The 22703-nt window shown below is 39.0% G+C and overlaps 1 protein-coding gene across 2 annotated transcripts in view; it reads right to left on the bottom strand.

Moving 5' to 3' along the window:
- Nucleotides 1-22703, bottom strand: part of LOC136251028 (E3 ubiquitin-protein ligase rnf213-alpha-like) — a 175978-nt gene that overhangs the window by 4152 nt on the left and 149123 nt on the right. The window contains exons 42-50 of one of the 2 annotated variants that reach the window (XM_066043409.1): nt 20469-20590; nt 20268-20414; nt 20027-20210; nt 19907-19974; nt 19723-19855; nt 5967-6074; nt 3147-3232; nt 2917-3096; nt 2732-2864 (exon numbers count right to left, since the gene is read on the bottom strand). In XM_066043409.1, coding sequence (XP_065899481.1) covers nt 2732-2864; nt 2917-3096; nt 3147-3232; nt 5967-6074; nt 19723-19855; nt 19907-19974; nt 20027-20210; nt 20268-20414; nt 20469-20590 — 1161 coding nt within the window. Of the gene's footprint in view, nt 1-2731; nt 2865-2916; nt 3097-3146; nt 3233-5966; nt 6075-19551; nt 19656-19722; nt 19856-19906; nt 19975-20026; nt 20211-20267; nt 20415-20468; nt 20591-22703 lie in introns of those variants that run through there. The other variant, XM_066043410.1, reaches the window with a different exon arrangement.

Here is a 22703-nt window from a genome sequence, read left to right as displayed (position 1 = left end):
GTACATATATGAGTTTGTTATTGTGGTATAAAATGGTGGCTGTGCATTGCTTTATTTGGCCTCCAGTCTTGTGATTGTGGTCAGGCAAGCAGGCTGGCAGTCGGGTGGGTGGGCAGGCTGGCCAGCAGGTGGGTGGACGGGCAGGCTGGCAGACAGGCAGGGCTGGCTGGCTGGCTGGCAGACAGGCAGGGCTGGCTGGCTGGCTGGCTGGCTGGCTGGCTGGCTGGCTGGCTGGCTGGCTGGCTGGCTGGCTGGCTGGCTGGCTGGCTGGCTGGCTGGCTGGCTGGCTGGCTGGCTGGCCGGCCGGCAGGCAGGCAGGCAGAACTGGCTGGCTGGCTGGCAGGCAGGACTGGCTGGCTGGCTGGCCGGCAGGCAGGCAGGCAGGCAGGACTGGCTGGCCGGCAGGCAGGCAGGACTGGCTGGCCGGCAGGCAGGCAGGACTGGCTGGCCGGCAGGCAGGCAGGACTGGCTGGCCGGCAGGCAGGCAGGACTGGCTGGCCGGCAGGCAGGCAGGACTGGCTGGCCGGCAGGCAGGCAGGACTGGCTGGCCGGCAGGCAGGCAGGACTGGCTGGCCGGCAGGCAGGCAGGCAGGACTGGCTGGCAGGCAGGCAGGCAGGCAGGACTGGCTGGCTGGCTGGCTGGCAGGCAGGCAGGCAGGCAGGCAGGCAGGCAGGCAGGCAGGCAGGCAGGCAGGCAGGCAGGCAGGCAGGCAGGCAGGCAGGCAGGCAGGCAGGCAGGCAGGCAGGCAGGCAGGCAGGCAGGCAGGCAGGCAGGCAGGCAGGCAGGCAGGCAGGCAGGCAGGCAGGCAGGCAGGACTGGCTGGCTGGCTGGCTGGCTGGCAGACGAAAATTTGAGTTATGGTGATATTTTTTAAATTTTATATCTGGCCGCCTGTGTTTTCTTGTGTATTTTATGTTAGATGGACTGTGGAAGACATCTCTAAGATGATTTTTAAGGTAGAATGTTAGATAGCACATGTCTCTTTTGGGGTAATCCCTACCTAAATAGTACTACTGTACTGTTTGATAATGTCACTTGATTTGTGACATTACAAATTAATTGACATGATAATTACCACTGCAACCATTTCTTGGCTACCACTTTTGATATCACACAGGCCTATTTTTGGAAAGCCACACCATTTGGCTATTTTGGATTGAATATCATTTTTTTGTATTTGTATATATATAGGCTCTATTGTCTATCATTTTTCTACTTTAAGCACAAGAATTGCTATATAGATTTTAAATGACAGTTGTACTATTTTGAAAGTAATTTCTGTAACTTCATATAGTAAGCAACCATTTATTCACCAGCATCTAATATCGACTAGACAATTTAAAGGAAAATAATGAATTTTCCCATAACTGCATACACATGTAATGAACTAGTGGAAGCAGCCATGTAAATATAGTCAATGTTTAAGAGGAGTATGGGCAACAAAAATTTAAGGACTATATAGTACGTTTTGCTCTAGTTTCATTGATAAAGTTGATACTTTGTGTGTTTTAAACTGGTTGCGAATGTATTGCATATATTAATCATGCTAAAAGTATGAATCTTGGTGGGTGTGGTCTTTATTACATGCTGAATTGCATCATCCATGGCAGAATGAGGCAGAGTCATTCAGTAACTGGATATTAACACATGGTAGGTAATTAGCATTTGTACAATGTATGTGTGGTCGATAACACATGTCGGTGGTTGATAATACATGTTTGCATGGTTTCAGTAAAGTGTGCAGAGTGTTTAAACAACCAGTCTACAAAAATTGCACTGTCACCATTGGATAGCCCAAGGACCATTAAAGAAGATGGTGAAAACTGGAAGTTTGTTGGACATTCCTGCAATGAGGGACCAAACTTGTTCATTAATCAGTTGCTTACTATATTAGTTGCTAAATCTTGCATGTATTAAGGAATCTTGAAACACTCTTGATACATGCATGCTTGTATGGTTTGTTGTCACATTGCAACTCATTAATATTAACATAGATTCCCTTTACATTACTGAATGCTTGTACCTTGATAGTTTACTGACACATGCAAAAATTTCAACTAGGTTGCATAAATGGTTTAGCCAGTAGGAGTGACAACAAATCACTGACTGAGCAATTGACAGCAGTGGCAATGTGGTAAAAGGTTTGGGTGTATATGTGTGGAGTTCACACCCTGAACAATTTATTTCAACAGTTTTTCATGCACGCTTATTTTACTTCTTGGTGACTGTTCTGTTAGAGCATTGTGATCATGCTTGCTTCATTTTTATTTTTTTATTTTTTTTGCTTTATCCTTAGCTAATACTCTCAGTACATTCAAATCACAAAAGGTTTGTGTTACGATGGTCAACCTATCTGCATATCAATTATTAAGTTGTTTCTGTCAGTAGTTTACCACTTCTACCAATCTGTATATACACAAATTGGAAATTAAATCTGCATACTATGCTCTTTTTATACCCTCCAAATATGAAATGAATCTAACAAGGCTTGTGTGAGTTATGGAAATTATTGTAAGTGGTGTGAAAAGAAAATTAACATAAGATAAAGAAATATATATATATATTAGGCTAAAACTCGCACTATAATATTACACCGGAAGAAATATAAAGAAGTATATATTTAGTGCATAGGTGTCCTCTTCAATGGAGCAGTTAAATGATACAACGAAAGAAAAAGGTGAAGAAAAAGATTTACCATGTAAGAATGGCACAAATGCAATTAATTCTAACCTCCTTTTCCCACTGAATGCCAACATTCAATTTTGTGTCCTCTATTTCTTGACACACTTTAAAAGCAATGGAGGCAGGTGTGTCAAGCTGATAACCAACGAAACTATCTCCTGCAGCAAATTTGCCAGCATCACTACAAGGTATGTAACAGATAAGGCATAAGCAAGTTATTGTGAGAAACTAACATGGTTATAGGGGATACTACTCGTAAGTAATCATCAACCCATATTTCAATTTTCTTCACTAAAGTTTCTTGTTTTGTAGACAAAATTTTTGAAATCACCAAGTAATGCTTTTCAAGTCGATTGATTAGTGGTGTAGGAAATTCTTCATACACTTTATCTTTATTAGCGATCAATACTAATCTGTATGAACAAACTGAAAACAAAAAAATAAAATAAATTAGCTAACAAACTTGAAGTTTGGATGAACTCTGCACTTTATTCTGTGACTCTGCAAACCAAGGTCAACATATCTTCTGTCTGACAAGGTGATGTAATACTGGAAAAAACACGAAAGAATAAAATTGGGCACAAAATCATTAGCATAAATGCTTGCACAAAAAAGATTATTTAACATTATTTGTAATTATTATCATACAGTATGGCAGTATGGCAGTGCATGCGTGCGTGTGTGTGTGTGTGTGCGTGCGTGCGTGCGTGCGTGCATGCGTGCGCGTGTGTGTGTGTGTGGGTGTGTGTGTGTGTGTGTGTGTGTGTGGGGGGGGGTGTGTGTGTTTGTGTGTGTGCGTGTGTGTGTGTGTGTTTATGTCTTGAACAGCATGGAGCTGTTCAATACCAACACTGTCATCAATGGATGAAGAGTGCTGGGGGCCTGAAAGTCCACCTAAAGAAGTGTGTTCCACCAGTGTGACAACAAGTTCTTGTTTTCTCCGCTGTGGTGGAGGACCATGTGACCCAAATGAGCAGTGTCAAGACAAGACAAGATGTGTTTATGTATGTATGTATGCATGTATAAACAGGTATGTATGGATGTATAAATGCATACAGGTATTCATGTACATGCATGCATGTATACATACATACATACATGCATGCATGCATGATACATACATACATACATACATACATACATACATTCATACATTCATACATACATACATACATACATACATACATACATACATACATACATACATACATACATTCATACATTCATACATACATACATACATACATACATACATACATACATACATACATACATACATACATACATACATACATACATACATACATACATACATACATACATACATACATACATACATACATACATACATACATACATACATACATACATACATACATACATACATACATACATACATACATACATATACAAAAAGCATGAATGCACATGTATGTATGCATGTAAGTATGTATATTTGTGTGGCCAACAAAACTTTTGTGACAATTGTAGAAACAGTAGATTTCTCTAAAATTTATTGGTACCCTTCCATAAGAAATCAACAAATCTATATGCAAGCACACACAAATTATTATTTCCCTCCATTTTTGTCTAACAGGTTAAACTCAATATATAAGTTTGTGTAAACTGGAGATCCTGTGATACAGCATTTAGCTCCTATCTTTTGACTGCAGTCTGGAAAGCTAATACTGTAGGCTGGCTTTTGGACATATTAGATCATTAATTCTGTGTGTAGTAGTATTGCAGTTAGAAGCATGAGAGAGTATTCAAAGGCATGTAAGTAGAACACTGCATCACAGGACTAGGGTTATCAGTATAGAACAGCAGGTATTAATTGGAAAGCGTCATAAAAATACAGCATGTATAAGTTGTATCAATTACTGTATGGCTGGTGGAATAAAAGTCAGTCAAGTACTTATTGATGAACAAAAAGGAGTAGTGAAGTGGGAAAGTTCCAGAGAGACCAGTCTGGAAGTTATAAGTGCCACCGTGAAGTGAACAGAAGCATACATATGGTCAGTCTGGAGATATAAGTTGCTCAATACTAGGCCAGTGGATTGACCAATCATCTCAGTACCCGGTGAGTGCTTTCCATGTGTGTAATTGTTGGGTTGTATGCATGCATCAATGCTTTTCTTGTTAGTGTTGGGAGCTACAAAAATGTCCCATCTAAAACTGTTGAGGGTATTTACCCAGCACAGCTTCTATAATACACATTAAATTAGGTAGTCTTCAAAAGCAATTCTACGTAAGAAGATGTTACCCAATTTGTATGGGTGTGTGACAGCAATGTGAAGGATGTAAGAAATGCGTGCTGTTTAGCTTAAGTTCCAAGCTGGATACATGCTTGATGTGACTAATACATGTCTAGGTGAGCAAAGCCAATAAAGTATTGTACTGATTAACTCAAATATAGTTGTTACACCATTATTTTTGCTACTCAGGTTGGTAATTGACACTAGGAAACACTGGTATCAATAGTAGTCCAACATATTCACTAATTCAAATGGCAAAGCATAGTACAATAAGTACTTTATTTGATGTACTATTCATTTGATTGGATCAGTTGTGAAATCAATCAGCTCATTTACCTCCGTTCCTAGATTCTTGAAGCTTGTAGACAGTGGCACATTGAAGTAGTAGCTGGTATCAAACAGCAAAATTTTAATGTCTACCTCTGGTGAGGGGCCCATTGATGATGGACACTCTTTGGTTTTGGGGCCCACTAGTATCCCAGAATTGGCAATGTAGTGGTCCACCAGTGCCTTTGTAGCATTAAATGGTCGAGTGCATTACAGAGGAAAAGGTGCCAGTGAGCTTGTTCACTGAGTTTGAAAAAGTGCCAATGAGTACTGAATGGGACAAAACAACCTATCATTTGTTCACAATACAATGGTATGTATATATTCCACATGTATGAGAATAAGCTTTAGAGGATGGGATAGGAACACATATGGATGGTACACAATGGACTCTTATCTGATTCAATTGTATAATATTGTGTCTGTTCTATTAGAGTAAAGGTATGTCCTATTAGAGTAGCTGAATAGGAGTTCTGTTTATGAATGGATTTAGGTTACTTGAATAAAGTTTTGGTTAACTAAATGCTTTGGCCATTAAAACTTTGTGTGTATAGACAGACATTAATTTTATTGACAAAAATTTTGTTACACGCATACACACAGTTTTAGTCAATAAACCAGGCACATGCCCATAGTCATCCTGTGATTGGTTGTGATCAAGTGTCTGGTTTAAAAAATAACACTTTTTATACATAATATACCTGATTCAGTAAATCATATAGACTTTCATAAAGGTGCTCAAGGTTAAGAAGTATCACAGTTCTCCCTGTGTCCATACAAAACTTGATCTGATTGATGTTTCTACACACCTATGTAGAGAAAGAATAGGTTTGTACATTCTCACAAAAAGATATTAACCAGAAATTAGCCTCACAATACCTTCATGGTGCCTTGGCAGTATTAGTTAGGTATGACTAGCCCAAAGGTTCCTCAGTTTGACTTGAAATGCTTCCAATAAGTTGATACATAATTTTTAATTTTTCTTATTCAGTGGAATTTCTACTAGTTATCTGACTGACTGCCTGATCGATACCTTCAGACAAGCATAACTCAATAATGGCTAAATCTACGGGGTTTGATTTTTCACTGTTTGATGTCACTTTAGCCTGAGAGGTTCCTTTTGCATACTGCAGTACGTACAATGCATGCTTCATGGACTTATCTGTGTCCTTCTTTGTGTCCCATTTATTTTTGCTGATAGCTCAAGGTGCAAATTCACAGTAATGCCATGTCATGGCTTCTCTAAATTTGTAATGGGCTAGTTTTCCATTGTGACTAGACAGGTCCTTCCTGTAGTGTTCTTTGCTTGTAATGCTGTGCAATGGGCTGAACATAGCTGAAAACAAAGCATAATGGCCACCTCATTATTTCAGCAATTGGTAGTTGGGGTGTGAAAATGATAAGCCTGGCACTATTCTTTCTTGTTTAGAAGAATTGAATCCAAAATCAGTGAGCTACGTATATTACAAAACCAACTATGAGTAGCAAGTGTGTAATTGAGATACTCTAATAGTGGAGTCATCCTATTAATAGTGACTACTATTAAAGCATTCAACTTCATAAAGGTCACTCTCAGCTATGATACAGGCCACCCTGCAGAGTTCAACTTAGTCACCCTATACTGAGTTCAGCTATGAATAAGTCACTTTGAAGAGAGTACAGCTGTGTTATCAAGTACTCTGTAGAGAGTTCAGCTACATTACAAGTTACCCTGAAGAGATTTCAGCTCTATCACAAGTCATCCTGTAGAGATTTCAGCTATATTACCATGTGTCTAAATTAGCCCACACTACACAGCATACTAACAACCCATACACACAAACTAAATTAACTACTTACACTTAATTTGCCATAGTTTGGTATGGACACCCTAGTAGTCTTTTGCTTGTGAGTTAGCTTGCTCAAAATGGTAGTGACAGTCAATTGTGGGACATAGTAATCCCCGTATATAGCCAGTACTTGTCTGTTCATATCAGCACACATAGGAGCAACATTATCTGCTACCACCCATCATCAAAGTCATAGCATATGTCTATAAAATGAATCCAGTGGTTGGATTCTTACTGGCTGGGGTGATTGATTGCCCAGCATGGCAAAGGCTGAGCCGGCTTGGTAACTAATTGTACTGGCACCCGCTGCGGGCTATTTACCTGGTAATAGGAATGACACACATTAGTGTCATGTGCTTCAAACCACAGATGAATATATAAATACTTACCTAACTACAGGTGAGTTTATCTATATACCACTTTCACATCTCATTTCAAAGGGAAAAGAAGGGGTATAAGTGGTATAATAGCACTGCTATCAGTGTTCAGGAATGCATTAATGAGAAATGGAGGTAGTATATACAAGTTATATCTCTCCACGAGAAATGGAGGTAGTATATACAAGATATATCCCTCCCAGGAGGGACATAACTGCCTCCATTTCTCATTAATGCATTCCAAGCATTCTCAGAAATCATCTGATTTCTTTGATGAAATTGTGTGATCTCCTCTGCTTTGATATAGTGGCACTTCACAGGATCAATAGTGGGTTTAGTTTTGAGATAAGTTGTAGACTTGGAGAAGAAGATAGTTCACTGTTTTACTGAATGAAGAAGCTCACAGGTTAGCTTATATTGCTGTTTTGATTACATTCTAGTCATGTGGCAATGTCCAGACACTGGGTGTAGCATTTAATTAACATATTCACTACTTTAGTTTATTCATGGCTAGTAAAGTAAGTCGTTTTGTGCACTCGAATCGTCTTCATAATTATTGCTGTTTTGATACCTGGCATGCACCCATAGTGACTGGGCACGGTGCTTAATTGACTAGGCCATTATAGTGCTGTAAACATATTCACTTCTTTAGTTTATTCATGGCTAGTATAGTAAGTACTTTATAGTGCACTTAAGCTTCATTATGAGCTGCTCAACTCGCATTTGGGCTTCCTGTGTTTAATTGCATACCCACAATTGAAGCGATCTGCATGCCTGTGTCGATACACTTATGTTCAACCTCTCAGCAATGCCTTGTTGTTGCTCTTACATTGTTATCCACAATCAAAATTCACATAGTCCCAAATAAACAAGTACACAGAAAAATTTGGAATTTTCAACTAGAGTAGGGACCATAACACATTGATAAAAAGTAATGAAACAAGCTGGAGTAGTGGACGATATAAATCACAGTAAAACAATAAGAAGTGTTATATCCCTACTGTGCATTTCCATTATGGTATGTCAGCTATGTTCAACCTGTTATGCAACATTTTGAATCAACAAGTGTTCGAAAAGCACCTCTGCAATCCACGCATATCGAAAGAAAGAAATGGTGCCATGCACACCAGTTATATCAATTATCATCTGAAAAGTGAAGTATCCATTACGCTTCGTTGTCAGCTATTTTCAACCTGTTACACAGCAGTACGAATCAAGAACTGTTTGAAAAGCACCTCTGCTATCAAAATAGCCACTATGACAAATACGGATGATTTCCGTTATGAAGGAAAGCCATCATGTGCTATCACCAAATCAACACTTTTCACTGTCAGCAAAGATGAATGGGACGCAAAGGAAGACACTGGTAACTTCATGAAAAATGCATTGTATGTACTGCGGTATGCCAAAAAGCACCTCTCAGGCCGAAGGGATGTCGAACAGTGAAAACATCAAGCCTGTAGCCTTAGCCATTATCGAGTTACATTTGTCTGGAGGCATCAGTCAGTCAGTCAGTAGAAAATTCTGTTAAGGTGGCGTTGACCAGCCGCACAGAACAATTTGTTTCAACCCACACACTTAATGAGCTATTTTAGGGTGGCCCAAAACTTTGCTAGTGTACAACTTAATCTACACCTTAAAAGCTGTTGTGATAGCCTGTGATGCTTTAGTTTAGGATACAAAGTTTCATGAAATAACACGCCTTCATTTTTCACCTATAAAATTCTGAAGTTTTAACCCAATTTTTTTAAATAACTTGACCAATGAACAACCTAGCACTAAGCCACTTCTGTTCCAACCATTTATCACCTTGTAGAACAATTCTATGCTTTCCTTTTCACTGATAACAACATGGAAAGTAGTGAAAACGCACACCCGTGGGCTACAACATTGGCTAACAACTCCATCAAACCCGAATCACAAAATTCCGAAGTGTACTATTGTAGAGTATTGCTTACCCAATGCCTATACCAAATTTTGATGGTCTGTGGTGCATAATTTTGAAGTTATTTAGCGAGAAAGGAGACGGTGTGGCTAATCAGGGCGCGGTCCGTATAACAGTAATCGCATGATGGCATCTGGTGCCGTTCGCCAGTGAATTAACCAGAGTTGTAACAAGCTAATAGTTTTAAAGCATGAATAACGTTAGTTGTATCAACGAAAGTAGCTGGGTGGTCTGAAAGAGCTTGTTCTGTTAATCAACTAAGATGCTTTGCTGTGGTCTATGAATTTCCGCGTTTGTTCGCACATTACCACAAACATGCTGTACAATTAACTTTGTGCGGCTGCCCTTAATCGGTTCAGCGCCACCTTAAATAAACTATTTTTTTAAATTCTGTAACAGCTTCTTGAAAGCGTTTCGGGTCGATCTGAAAGCTTGTTTGGGTTTAGTTTTACCTAACCAATGCTGCCTCATCGTTATCAGGGAAAATTGAAGCTGGTTTTTGGGTGATGTTATTTCATGGACCATGCCTACTCCTTTGTGGTCCCTACTATACACTACTATCATAGTGTATGATACACTTGGAAAGTATTACTGCAGTTTCTCACACTTGCAAGTGAGTCACCCAAGTGGAATATATTAGTTGTAACATGGGCACTTGTGATTTGCCTAAAATATGCGCATGAGCATGATGGCCCACACTCGTGCTCATGTTACAATTACTACATATATACTCACAAGTAGGCATATATGTACTTACCTGTGGTTTGAGGGTTATATGCCTAAATATACACCTGGTGGCCATGGCATGTTTGAAGTTCCACATGATTATGGTATCATATATGTACTGTATAGTAGGGACCACAAAGGTTTGGTCGTGGCCCATGAAAAAACATCACCAGCTTCACTTTTCCCTGATGACAATGAAGCAGTATTGGTTAGGTAAACTAAGCCCAAACAAGTCTTCGGATCGACCCAAAATGTTTTCAATAAGTCACTATAAAATTTTAAACTTTATTAAATAGAATTTTCTAGTGACTGACTAACTGAGCAACTGACTGATGCCTTCAGACAAGTATAATTTGATAACAGCTGAGGCTGGCTTGATTTTTTCACTGTTAGATGTCACTTCAGCTGGACAAATACCTTTTGGCATACCGTAGTACGTACAAAGCATTCTTCATGGACTTATCGGTGTCCTCCTTTGTGTCCCATTTATCTTTGCTGACAGTGAAAGGTGTCAATTTGGCAGCAGCGGGTGATGGCTTCCCTTCGTAATGGAAACTGTTTGTATTTTTCATAGTGGCTACTTTAATTGCAGAGGTGCTTTTCAAACAGTTCTTGCTTTGTAATGCTGTGTAATGGGTTGAACATAGCCGACAACGAAGCATAATGGATACTTCACTTTTCAGATGATAATGATAGCTGGGGCATGTGGCACCATTTCTTTCTTTTAATGCGGTATGCATGGGTTTACCAGTCATAATAATTTTATTATACAAAAAAGTTAACAAACAAGTACAGTGGAACCTCAGTTATCTGGACCCCTTGGGACCAGAGGTAGTCCATAAGTCTGAAAAGTCCATATCTCTGAAACTGTGTATAAATAACCTTATAATAGTATGAAGAAAATTTTTGAAAATATCTATATTTTCAACTACCCAATAGAACAGTCACTACTCTAATAGAGCAGTCACTTCCATGGTTCGGTTAACCGAGAATCCGGATAAGTGGGGTCCAGATAACTGAGGTTCCACTGTACGCAAAAATTGAATTTTCAACTAGAGTAGGGAGGGACCATAGCATATCGATAAGATACTGAAATAAGCTGGAGTAGTGCATGGCATTAAATCACAGTAAAACGATAAGGAGTGTCATATCCCTACTCCATTATGGTATCTTGAGCATAGTAGGGATATAACACTTCTTATTGGTTTACTGTGGCTTAATATCATGCACTACTCCAGCTTGTTTCAGTACTTTTTATCGATGTGCTATGGTCCCTACTCTAGTTGAAAGTTCCAATGTTTTGTGTACTTGTATATATGTGACCTAATTTTAGAAAACCGTCGATATCCACACAATTTTCAAAATGACTTTTATTTGTTCTTTGTTTTCTACAGGGACAGAGGAATGGACTATCCAAGTTTCAGCTTCCTAAGTTAAGCAGCATTGGAAATACGGCACTAGACAGCCGGACGAGCAAATAATTTGATATGTACAGATTCTGAAGCTATCAAGAAAAGGATCTACAGGCGCTTACATAAACCATCATAGCCTACTGATACAACAACATACAGAATTGAATCTTGGCTCATTGTGTTTGCCATGAATTTGCCCCAGGCATACTTCCTTGTTCAAGAAGGAAGGTAAATTCACTGAAAAACGATCGTCACTAAATTCTTTTATCACTGCAACGTAAACAAACATCTGTAACTTTGGAATCTTTTCATATATGGAGATGAAACAAAGATTTTTGTACTCTCCATGGGCAGGCGAACATGATGATGTCTAGGATTTATCCATTGGTGGCTTAATTCGCCCACCAGCGAGCAGGGGCGTAGCTAGCCAGACGGTGGTGGGGGGGCAGGCATCCCCCACAAAACACTCGACATTGTTCATAATTGCACAAAAGGCTAATGACCCAATGACGGGCTAGCCAACATATGGTGTTGTATTATTATACAGCTTATGTAACTAGCTACATAACTACTTTATTACTGATTGCTACCATGCAGTTATCACTTATCAATGGAAATATTTTCGTCGAGCATCATCGCACGTGCCACAACTGTACTCCAACAAATTCGTCCAAAATCCAGTAGAACTATATTGTGAATATTTTAGTACAAATACAATGTGTCGCAGTTACTTACGTCAGCCATAGTCTGTGCTACAGTCCTAGTACACTGGCATAGTATGACGAGCTCACTCACTTCAGCGGGCGAAATTCAAACGCCATGTATTGGCACGAAATCCCAACTCTATACCTTTCCTGTTAGCAGAATTTGTAAACTTGTGACGGATCATCTGACTGACTGACAAAGTGAACAAAATTAACCTGGCATGTCACTACACTGTACGAAGATCCAGTGTGATTAACTCGGGAAAATAAAGTTAACACTTTATCACCTCGTAGGTTTGTAGCATCATTGCATATGACTTGTCACTTCTGAGTTGCGACTCTTGCCAAGTCACTTTGAGCGGGTCATCCCTGATCTGTCTTTAGATTCAAAAAATGCACTATCACGTGAATAGTGTAGGCTAAATATAGAATTGTGTCTAATATTTTCGTTCGCCTTAAAGCATAGTCTACACGGGGAATCCCTGGGGATTGGGGCATATCTTATTTTTAGCGCATCGTTTTATTAATTGCTTGTAACGCGCAAGAAATCATCGTATTATTATCACCATTCACAAACGAGTTGAATGTTGTGTGCACTCGTGTAGTAGCGCACAAACAGTAATTTGGGATGCGTGTCAGTTACTGGAAAGCTTGTGACGGAAATTTTAAAAAACATCACTTAGTGACAGGGGGGCAAATGCCTCCCCTTGCCCCCCCCTTGGCTACGCCACTGCCAGCGAGGCAATAAACACTTGCATTTTTTTTCTGGAGCTTGCATTTTTGCCCATAGCTTTTAAATGCGTTTTATTGAAAAGTACTGCTGTGCATATATTGATGGTTTTCCAAAATTCGGTCACATATATGTACCACTTTCACACCTCAGATCAAAGGAAAGCCAATGCACATATATCACATATTGCACTGACTCACAATGTGAATGATATATACACACTGCTACCAGTACGTATATCTTGATATACTCACTGCCACCAGCACATATCAAGACACACAGTAGTGTGTCGTGCGGCCCAAGAAGCAGGCACGCCACAACGTGAGTATATTAACAGGAAGAAAGAAAACGTCATTTTCACACTTTTGTATCTCGGTGATACCTTATCCGATTGAAACCAAATTTGCTGCAGAGTTAGGGGAGTCAACATTCCAAATTTGAAGGAAATCACTCAAGCCATTTCCGAGATACGAGCGGCCAAAGTTTCGTTTTTTTCTTCGTTTTTTTTTTCTTCTTCGTCTTTTCGCACACTTGCAAAAATTGCTATAAAACGCAAACGCGTGCTCCAATCGCCTTGACATGTGGCACACAGAAAGGGAGTCCAAAGGCAAATCCTAGCATCAAAGTTGGTGCAAATCCGATGAATGGTTCAGAAGTTATGACCGATTATTCGCGTAAAACAAGATCGATTTGTTGTCACGCCTACAGGGTAAATCGCTTCATGGAATGAGTTGAAAATTGCAATGTAGATGGAGTAACCATCGTAAGAGTGCCTTTTGGTGGTTTGAAAGGAATCGAGATAAAGACCACGGAGATATAACACAAAACCCAACCTGTGTCACAATTACGCGATTGATTTTTAGGAATAAAAATGTATTAGTTTTCACGCCTACTAGGCAAACCGCTTAGAGCAATGAGCTGAAAATCGGTGTATAGCTGGAATACTCTTCATAGAAAGTCCTTGCAGTAGTACAGAAGAATTGGATTACAAACCACTGAGTTATGATTCGAAAGCCAAATCCGGGTAGCAAATGCGAGATCGAGATACTCTAATAGAACAATCACCCTAATAGAGCATTCAGCTAATTCATTTACTCCATTATAGAATTCTATTACATTACAAGTTATTCTGTAGGGAGTTCAGCTGCAAACAGTTAATCTTATAGACAGTTCAGCAAGAAGCAAGTCACCCTGGGAGAGTTAAGCTACAAATACATCACTGTAGAGATTCAGAACATTACAAGTCACACTGAAGAGAGTTCAGCTATAAACAAGTCATGCACCCTGTAGAGAGTTCTTAAGTCACTCTCTAGAGAATTCAGCTACACACAAGTCACTGTGGAGAGAGTTCAGCTACAAAAAAATTACCCTGTATAGAGATCAGCTACAAACAAAACACTTTGCAGAGAGTTCAGCTACAAACAAATCAACCTTTAGAGTGATCAGCAACAAATAAATCAACTTGTAGAGAGATCAGCTAGAAACAAATCAACCTGCAGAGAGATCAGCTACAAACAAATCAGCTTGTAGAGAGATCAGTTACACACAAATCAACCTGTAGAGAGATAAGCTAGAAACAAATCACCCTGTAGAGAGTTCAGGCACAAAAAAAAATCACCCTTTAGAGACATCAGCTAGAAACTAGACACAATGTAAGGAGTTCAGCTACAAGTAAATCACCCTGTAGAGAGTTCAGCTAAAACAAATCAACCTGCAGAGAGATCAGCTACAAACAAATCACCTTATAGAGAGTTTAGCTACAAACAAATTACCCTGTAAAGAGATTGGCTACAAACACATCAACCTGCAGAGAAATCAGCTACACACAAATCAACTTGTAGAGAGATCAGCTACAAACAAATCACCCTGTAGAAAGATCAGATAGAAACTAAACACAATGTAAGGAGTTCAACTACAAGCAAAATCACCTTGTAGAGCAATCAGCTAGAAACAAATCACCCTGAAGAGAGGTCAGCTACAAACAAATCACCCTGAAGAGAGATAAGCTAGAAACAAATCACCCTGTAGAGAGTCCAGCTACAAAAAAAATCACCCTGTAGAGACATCAGCTAGAAACTAGACACAATGTAAGGAGTTCAGCTACAAGCAAATTACCCTGTAGAGAGATCAGCTAGAAACTAGACACAATGTAAGGAGTTCAGCTACAAGCAAATCACCCTGTAGAGAGTTCAGCTAAAACAAATCAACCTGTAGAGAGATCAGCTACAAACAAATTACCCTGTAGAGAGATCAGCTAGAAACTAGATACAATGTAAGGAGTTCAGCTACAAACAAATTACTCTGTAGAGAGATCAGCTAGAAACTAGACACAATGTAAGTTCAGCTACAAGCAAATCACCCTGTAGAGAGTTCAGCTAAAACAAATCAACCTGCAGAGAGATCAGCTACAAACAAATCACCTTATAGAGAGTTCAGCTACAAACAAATCAACCTGCAGAGAGATCAGCTACAAACAAATCACCTTGTAGAGAGATTGGCTACAAAACAAATCACCCTGTAGAGAGATCAGCTAGTAGCTAGAAACTAGACACAATGTAAGGGGTTCAGCTACAAGCAAATCACCCTTTAGTGAGTTCAGCTACAAACAAATCAACCTGCAGTGAGATCACCTACAAAAAAGCACCTTGTACAGACTTCAGTAAGTTCAGTTACAAACAAATTACCCTGTAGAGAAATCAGCTAGAAGAATTCACCTTGTAGAGAGTTCAGCAACAAAGAAACCACCATGTAGAGAGTTCAGCTGCAAACAAATCAGCCTGTAGAAAATTCAGTCACAAACAAATCACCCAGTAGAAAGATCAGCTAGAAGAAGTTACATTGTAGAGAGTTCAGCTACAAAGAAACCATTCTGTAAAGAGTTCAGCTGCAAAAAAATCACCTGTACAGAATTCAGCTACAAACAAATCACCCTGTAGAGAGATCAGCTAGAAGAAGTTACCTTGTAGATAGTTCAGCTACAAACAAATCACCCTGTTGAGAGATCAGCTAGAAGAAGAGTTACCTTGTAGATAGTTCTGCTACAAACAATTCACCCTGTAGAGAGATCAGCTATAAGAAGTCACCTTGTAGAGTGTTAAGTTACAAAGAAACCACCATGCAGAGAGTTCTGTAATAAATATACGTATTATATATATAATTTGTAAATTTACTGATAAATTCAGAAATATTTAAAGTATTTAACATCTGCTTCATCTTTTCTTCTTCCTGTGGTATAGAAAAAAGATAGGTTAAAAAAGCCCCAAAGCCGGCCATAGGCCGACTTTGGGGTATACAAATACAAAAAGAAGTGAAATCTAATCCAAAACAGCCAAGCTGTAAAAAAAAGTGTGCGGCCCTCAAAAAGGCTATGGTGAAAAAAGATGTGAAATCCAAGGTGGTGGCCAAGAAATGGCTGTGATGGTAGGTTAATGGTAAAAATTTTAATAATGACAATTCAGGTGAGTTTTGTGCCAAGACCAAGCGGCACCAAAATTCACCTGAATTGTTGTTATTAAAATTTTACCATTAACCTACCATCACAGCCATTTCTTGGCCACCACCTTGGATTTCACATCTTTTTTCACCATAGCCTTTTTGAGGGCCGCACACTTTTTACAGCTTGGCTGTTTTGGATTAGATATCTTGTTAACTTGAGACATTGCACACCTAATAGGAGTGCACACTATATCCAGAAATCATCGGATTTCTTTGATGTTATACTGTTATCCTCTTCTCTTATATAGGGAATCAAGCAAGCTGTGATTGTGGGATTGAATTTTGCCAAAAACCTGTGATTGTGGGATTCAATTTTAATACATCAACAGTAGTTTTTTTTCTACTTTTGTAATGTAGTAATTAAAGTAACATAATAACACTAGTCTCTTAAAATTGTTATATTAGCAAAAGTAAAATCAAACTACTGTTTGATGCATTAAAATTGAATCCCACAATCACAGCTTACTTGGTTCCCTACATAAGAAGAGAGCATAACAACTAAAGATTTTGTCAAATAGTTAAGTCTGCATGTTAAAGTAGAACATATTAGTTATACCACGGCACTTGTACTTTGCCTGTATATACACACTTACCCTCAGGCCTGCGGCCCTCAGGCACGTGCATATATATCAGGCAAAGCACTCATGCTGGTGGTATAACTATTACATACATACCAAAACTTCAAACGTGCCATCAGGTATATATTTAGGTCAAACCACGGGTGAGTACATATATTTACACCTACCTGGAAACAGGTGAGCATATACTCACATATATACTCACCTCCAGTTAGGTAAGATATATATATACCATAGATTATACTACATACCTGGGATTGTGTACCACCAGTTTTCAAAGGAACATTCCGCATTGTACTCCTTCCTTTGTATATATGTCTACAGCTCAAGTGAGTTTTCCTAGGTGGCATAGTACTGGGGCTTTACCGCATCTTATCTGCTACCCTCTAACAAAGCCGGTAAATGGGTCGAGTTGAATGGTACAACAGTGGTACCCACTTCGTGTTGCTCGGAAGGTGTTTGGGGCTCTCAGCTATTGTTAAATTGCTAAAGATGTCACTTACTATGACACTGTTGGTTAAGTGGATACAGATGGACAGTTTAAGATAGCCATGATGATCGTAGCCTGGTTTTCTGAGTCATTACCTGATGAAATATGGTGGTGAAATATCACTAAGTTTGGCCCCGGGCTTGTAAAATCACTTTCACAACACTCATGCTTTATTTCAAGCATTTTAATGGTAATTCAATCTATTGAGTGGTGTTCTAGTGTATCCTTTTACTGGCTACTAAACTTTGAAGAGGTTAAAATTATAAAAATGCCAGGAGGCAGACAGTTTCACAGGAAGCGTTTACAACAACTAAAAGAAGACCATATATTGAGGTACAACGTGAAGTGGTGTGTTGATAAGTGTTAATGAAGTTAGTACGCAATCCTGGGTATGTAGTATATAATATCTATGCATATTCACCTGTGGTTTGAGGCACATGGCACCGATGCATGTCCACAACAATGGCGGATCCAGGATGGGGCATTTGGGGCAAATGCACCCCCCCCACTCACCTTGTGGAGGAGCCATATTTCTGATTAAAACACTAAACTTTATGCCAGGCAAGATCAGCTTATTAAACTCACGAAATATACACATTTTACTAGCATTTATTACGAATTCTCCTGCTACTAAAGCGAACCAAAGTCAAACTAACTATGAAATGCGTCACCCAGCACCTTTGTGCGTACTAAGAGCCTCTAAAAATAATTATCGTGTTGCTGTTGTTTAAGAAAGACTTCACAGCCTTCTGCAAAGGCCAAAATGGTAAAAAATCAACAGTGAGATACTACTAAGAGATGTATTATTTGCTGCTCCAAAAATGCAGCAATTAACAAGATGATCTGGCCTATAAACGTGACCACCTACAAGTGACTTGCCCGTTTGTGCCCCTCCCCTTGCCAGGTCCTGGATCCGCCCCTGCACAATTAATAGCAACATTTTCATCATCACAGGATTGGGCAGAGTTTGCTTCTCACGCCACTGTTTGAGCAAGGCAAACTTTAAAAAAAAATGCTTGTCATGCCTACAAGTAGGCAAATAGCCTATGGTGGGTGCCAGTACAATTAATTGTCAAAGCCAGCTCAGGCCAATAGCCTTTGCTACTCTGATCACCCCAACTAGCAAGAGTTCAACCACTGGATTCATTTTATAAACATACCTGATGACTTTAATAATGAATGGCAGCAGGTAACATTGTTCCTATATTTGTTGATATGAACGGACAAGTCCTAGGGATATATGGAGATTACTAAGTCCAAGTTCTAAGGATATATGAAAATTGCTAAGTCCCACAATTGATTGTAACTATCGTGAAAGGAAAGCTACCAGAATGTCTACCATGCCAAACTATGGCAAATTAAGTGTAAGTTTTTAATTAAGTTTATTTGTATGCGTATGGGTTGTTAGTACTATGTGTAGTGCAGGTTAATTTAGACACATGGTATATATTATATGAACCATAGTTTACTTTAGTGTATTACACAAATATACACCCCTCTTCTTCAGTCATTGGAAATTTATTGTTGATGAATCCCTCGGCTTCATCTCAGGGTTTATCAATAGTAAACTTTCTCTGATTCCAGGGTCGGGGTGTATATAAGTGTAATACACCTCATAGCCATGGTTAATGTATTACATAGACAACAAAACAGTTCAAATAAAGACACGCAAAATAGATAACAAATCTTTTCTCTTGTTCCTGTGGTAAAGATAAAAAACAAGTAAAATGGTTGCCCCAAACCTAGGTGCAATTACAAAAAGAAGTGATATCTACACCAAAACAGCCAAGCTGTGAAAAAGTGTGTGGCCCTCCCAAAAATCCAGGGTGAAAAAAGATCTGAAATCGAAAGTGGCAGCCAAAAAATGGTGAGTTAATAGAAAATTTTTAATGATAATTCAGGTGAATTTGGTGTTGAAAGTAGTAAAACTTGAGGGAGGCAACACAAATTACCTGAATTGTTGTTATTACAGTATTTGATTTGTCATTATTAAATTTTATGCCATTAACCTACTATCACAGTCCGAGGCATTTCTTGATTGCCACCTTTGATTTCACATCTTTTTTACCCTGGTTTTTTGAAGAAGCTGCACCCTTTTCACAACCTGTTTAATTTGTTGTCATATAAATACAGTTCACAGAATGACTAGCATATGGCTATGAAGCAATTACCTGTGTATAACTGACATCTTCTGGAAAACTGCTACCAAAGAGAATCAGTGGATCATGGTCCAGAAGATCAGTTTGCTGTAATATTCTCAGTGCACTATAGTTTTCCGTGAGAAACAATACATATCGAGTTTCCCTATGTAAAAGTTGTATGCACACATTGTCAAATATATCACGTTATGTTTACCCATTCCAAGATCTATCTTTTAATTGAAGACTAGTTTTTATTAGTTCATACGAATCACATGGATAGCTCTGTAAAAGAGTACATTATCACTTTAAGTAAAATGCAGTTATACAACATTACTTCAACATCACTAGCATAATGCTCAGTTCTTATTAAGCTAGCTGGAATACTCTTCAGAAACCGCTCAACAATTTCATTTACACCATTAGTTCCACCAAAATTTCTTTTTAAGCAATGTTGAAGTTGGTTCATAGTCAAAGACTTTCCAGTTCTCTGAGTTATTCCATACATCATTTTGATTAAACTAGGAAATACACAACTGTTTAATTTAAACTCTTCATTTTCACACTGATGTACATACCTGTAAAAATCGCGAAGTCCAAAGAACTCCTTTGCAGCATTTTCTGTTTGTTCCCTGTATATTTTCATGTACACTGTAGCAAAAGGTTCAAAAAAAGTCTCCAATATTTCGCATGCATTTTCTTTATCACTTGAACAGCAAATTCCTCTAAAAATTAAAATTAATTCATTATTTGAACATTCATGTACTGTTATCTCTCACCTAGCACTCAAAACTAATTCATTCACACCAGGATCATCTCGTGTTACCATGATTCCTCTGTTCATCTTAGCTGGATCTAGAGCCCAGTTTGAAATTCCAACAAAAGCCACTCTTTCTGAATTCTATACAAGAAAAATACACAGAGAGATATGTGTCTAAATCAAGACACACGGTAGTGTGACGTGCGGCCCAAGAAGCCGGCGCGCAACACCCGTGAGTATATTGACAGGAAGAAAGAAAATGCAATTTTCGCACCTCCGTAGCTCTGTGCTTCCTTGATGAAACACGACGATTTTTGCTGTGGAAATGCCCTCCAACTTCAGCACTCCACATTCCAAATTTGAGCGAAATCGCTTCACGCGTTCCCGAGATATTCGACTTCAAAAATTGGCTTAGTTTCTTTGTTTTTCTTCTTATTTTGCTTCCTTTTGTCGCATACTTACAAAAACTGCTATAAAACGCGAACGTCATATCCGATTGCCTTGAAATTTGGCACACAGAAGGGGGGTATAAAGGCGCATCTCGGTACCAACTGTGGCTGGAATACGATAACAGGCAAAGAGTTATGAGCGATTATTCACGAAAAATAACACCAATATATTGTCACGCCTACAGGGTAAACCGCGTATGAAAGAAGCTGAAAATCGATGGGTGAATAGGTTAACTATTGAACCTCAAACCTTTTGTGGTTTGAAAGAAATTGAACTAAAAACCAGGAAGATACAACGAAAAAACCAACAGTGTGTAACAATTACGCAATCGAGATTAGCTAATAAAAAACGACTGCTTGCCACGCCTACCAGATAAACCACTTGGGGTAATGCTTTGAAAATCGTTACACAGATGGAGTAATCATCTTAGAAAGGCTCATCGATGGTGTAGAAGAATCAGACTTAAAGCCACGGAGTTATAACACGAAATCCAACTTGGTGCAGCAAGTGCGAGATCGAGATACTCTAATAGAGCAGTCATCCTAATAGAGCAGTCACCCTGAAGAGAATTCAAGAGATCAGCTAGAAACAAGTAACCTGTATAGAAATCAGCTACAAACAAGTCACCCTGTAGAGAGATCAGCTACAAACAATTCACCCTGTAGAGAGATCAGCTAGAAGAAGTTACCTTGTAGGGAGTTCATGCAACTATGGAAAGAGATAGTTCAGCTAGGAGAAATCACCTTGTAGAGTTCAGCTACAAAGGAATCACCATGTAGAGAGTTCAGCTACAAACAAATCGCCCTGTAGAGAGATCAGCTAGAAGAAGTTACCTTGTAGAGAGTTCAGCTACAAAGAAACCATCATGTAGAGAGTTCAGCTGCAAACAAATCACCTGTAGAGAGTTCAGCTACAAACAAATCTCCCTGTAGAGAGATCAGCTAGAAGAAGTTTCCTTGTAGAGAGTTCAGCTTCAAACAAATTACCCTGTAGAAAGATTAGCTAGAAGAAGTCACCTTGTAGAGAGTTCAGTTACAAAGAACCACCATGTAGAGAGCTCAGCTACAAACTAGTGACCTTGTAGAGACATCAGCTAGAAGAAGTTATCTTGTAAAGAGCTCAGCTGCAAACAAATCACCTGTACAGAATTCAGCTACAAACAAATCACCCAGTAGAAAGATCAGCTAGAAGAAGTTACCTTGTAGAGAGTTCAGTTACAAAGAAACCACCATGTAGAGAATTCAGCTACAAACTAGTGACCCTGTAAAGACATCAGCTAGAAGAAGTTACCTTGTAGATAGTTCAGCTACAAACAAATCTCCCTGTAGAGAGATCAGCTAGAAGAAATTGCCTTGTAGAGAGTTCAGCCACAAAGAAACCATCATGTAGAGAGTTCAGCTGCAAAGAAATCACCCTGTAGAAAATTCAGCCACAAACAAATTGCCCTGTAGAAAGATCAGTTAGAAGAAGTTGCCTTGTAGAGAGTTCAGCTACAGAGAAACCATTCTGTAAAGAGCTCAGCTGCTAGGGACCCGCCGATTATGCTCATAATTTTACCTATTATGCTATGCTGCACTGCTCAAAAATTTACCTATTATGCTTAAATATATGCTCAATACTTACCCATTATGCTCAAATTATGCCCAATTATTTATGCTTCAATTCCCATGCTCTAGTAATAATTTCCAATTTATGGATAAATAATAAGTGGCTGAAGCACAAACTTACTTGTCAAAATGTATATCACAGAAAAGATCGATATACTCTAATAGAACAGTCAGTTATATGATTGTTCTATTAGGGT

The sequence above is a fragment of the Dysidea avara genome, chromosome 3 (assembly GCF_963678975.1).
Source record: "Dysidea avara chromosome 3, odDysAvar1.4, whole genome shotgun sequence".
In the NCBI taxonomy this organism is placed as follows: domain Eukaryota; kingdom Metazoa; phylum Porifera; class Demospongiae; order Dictyoceratida; family Dysideidae; genus Dysidea; species Dysidea avara.
Note: the sequence above shows the minus strand (reverse complement) of the source record. Positions and strands in the feature narration are given on the sequence as shown.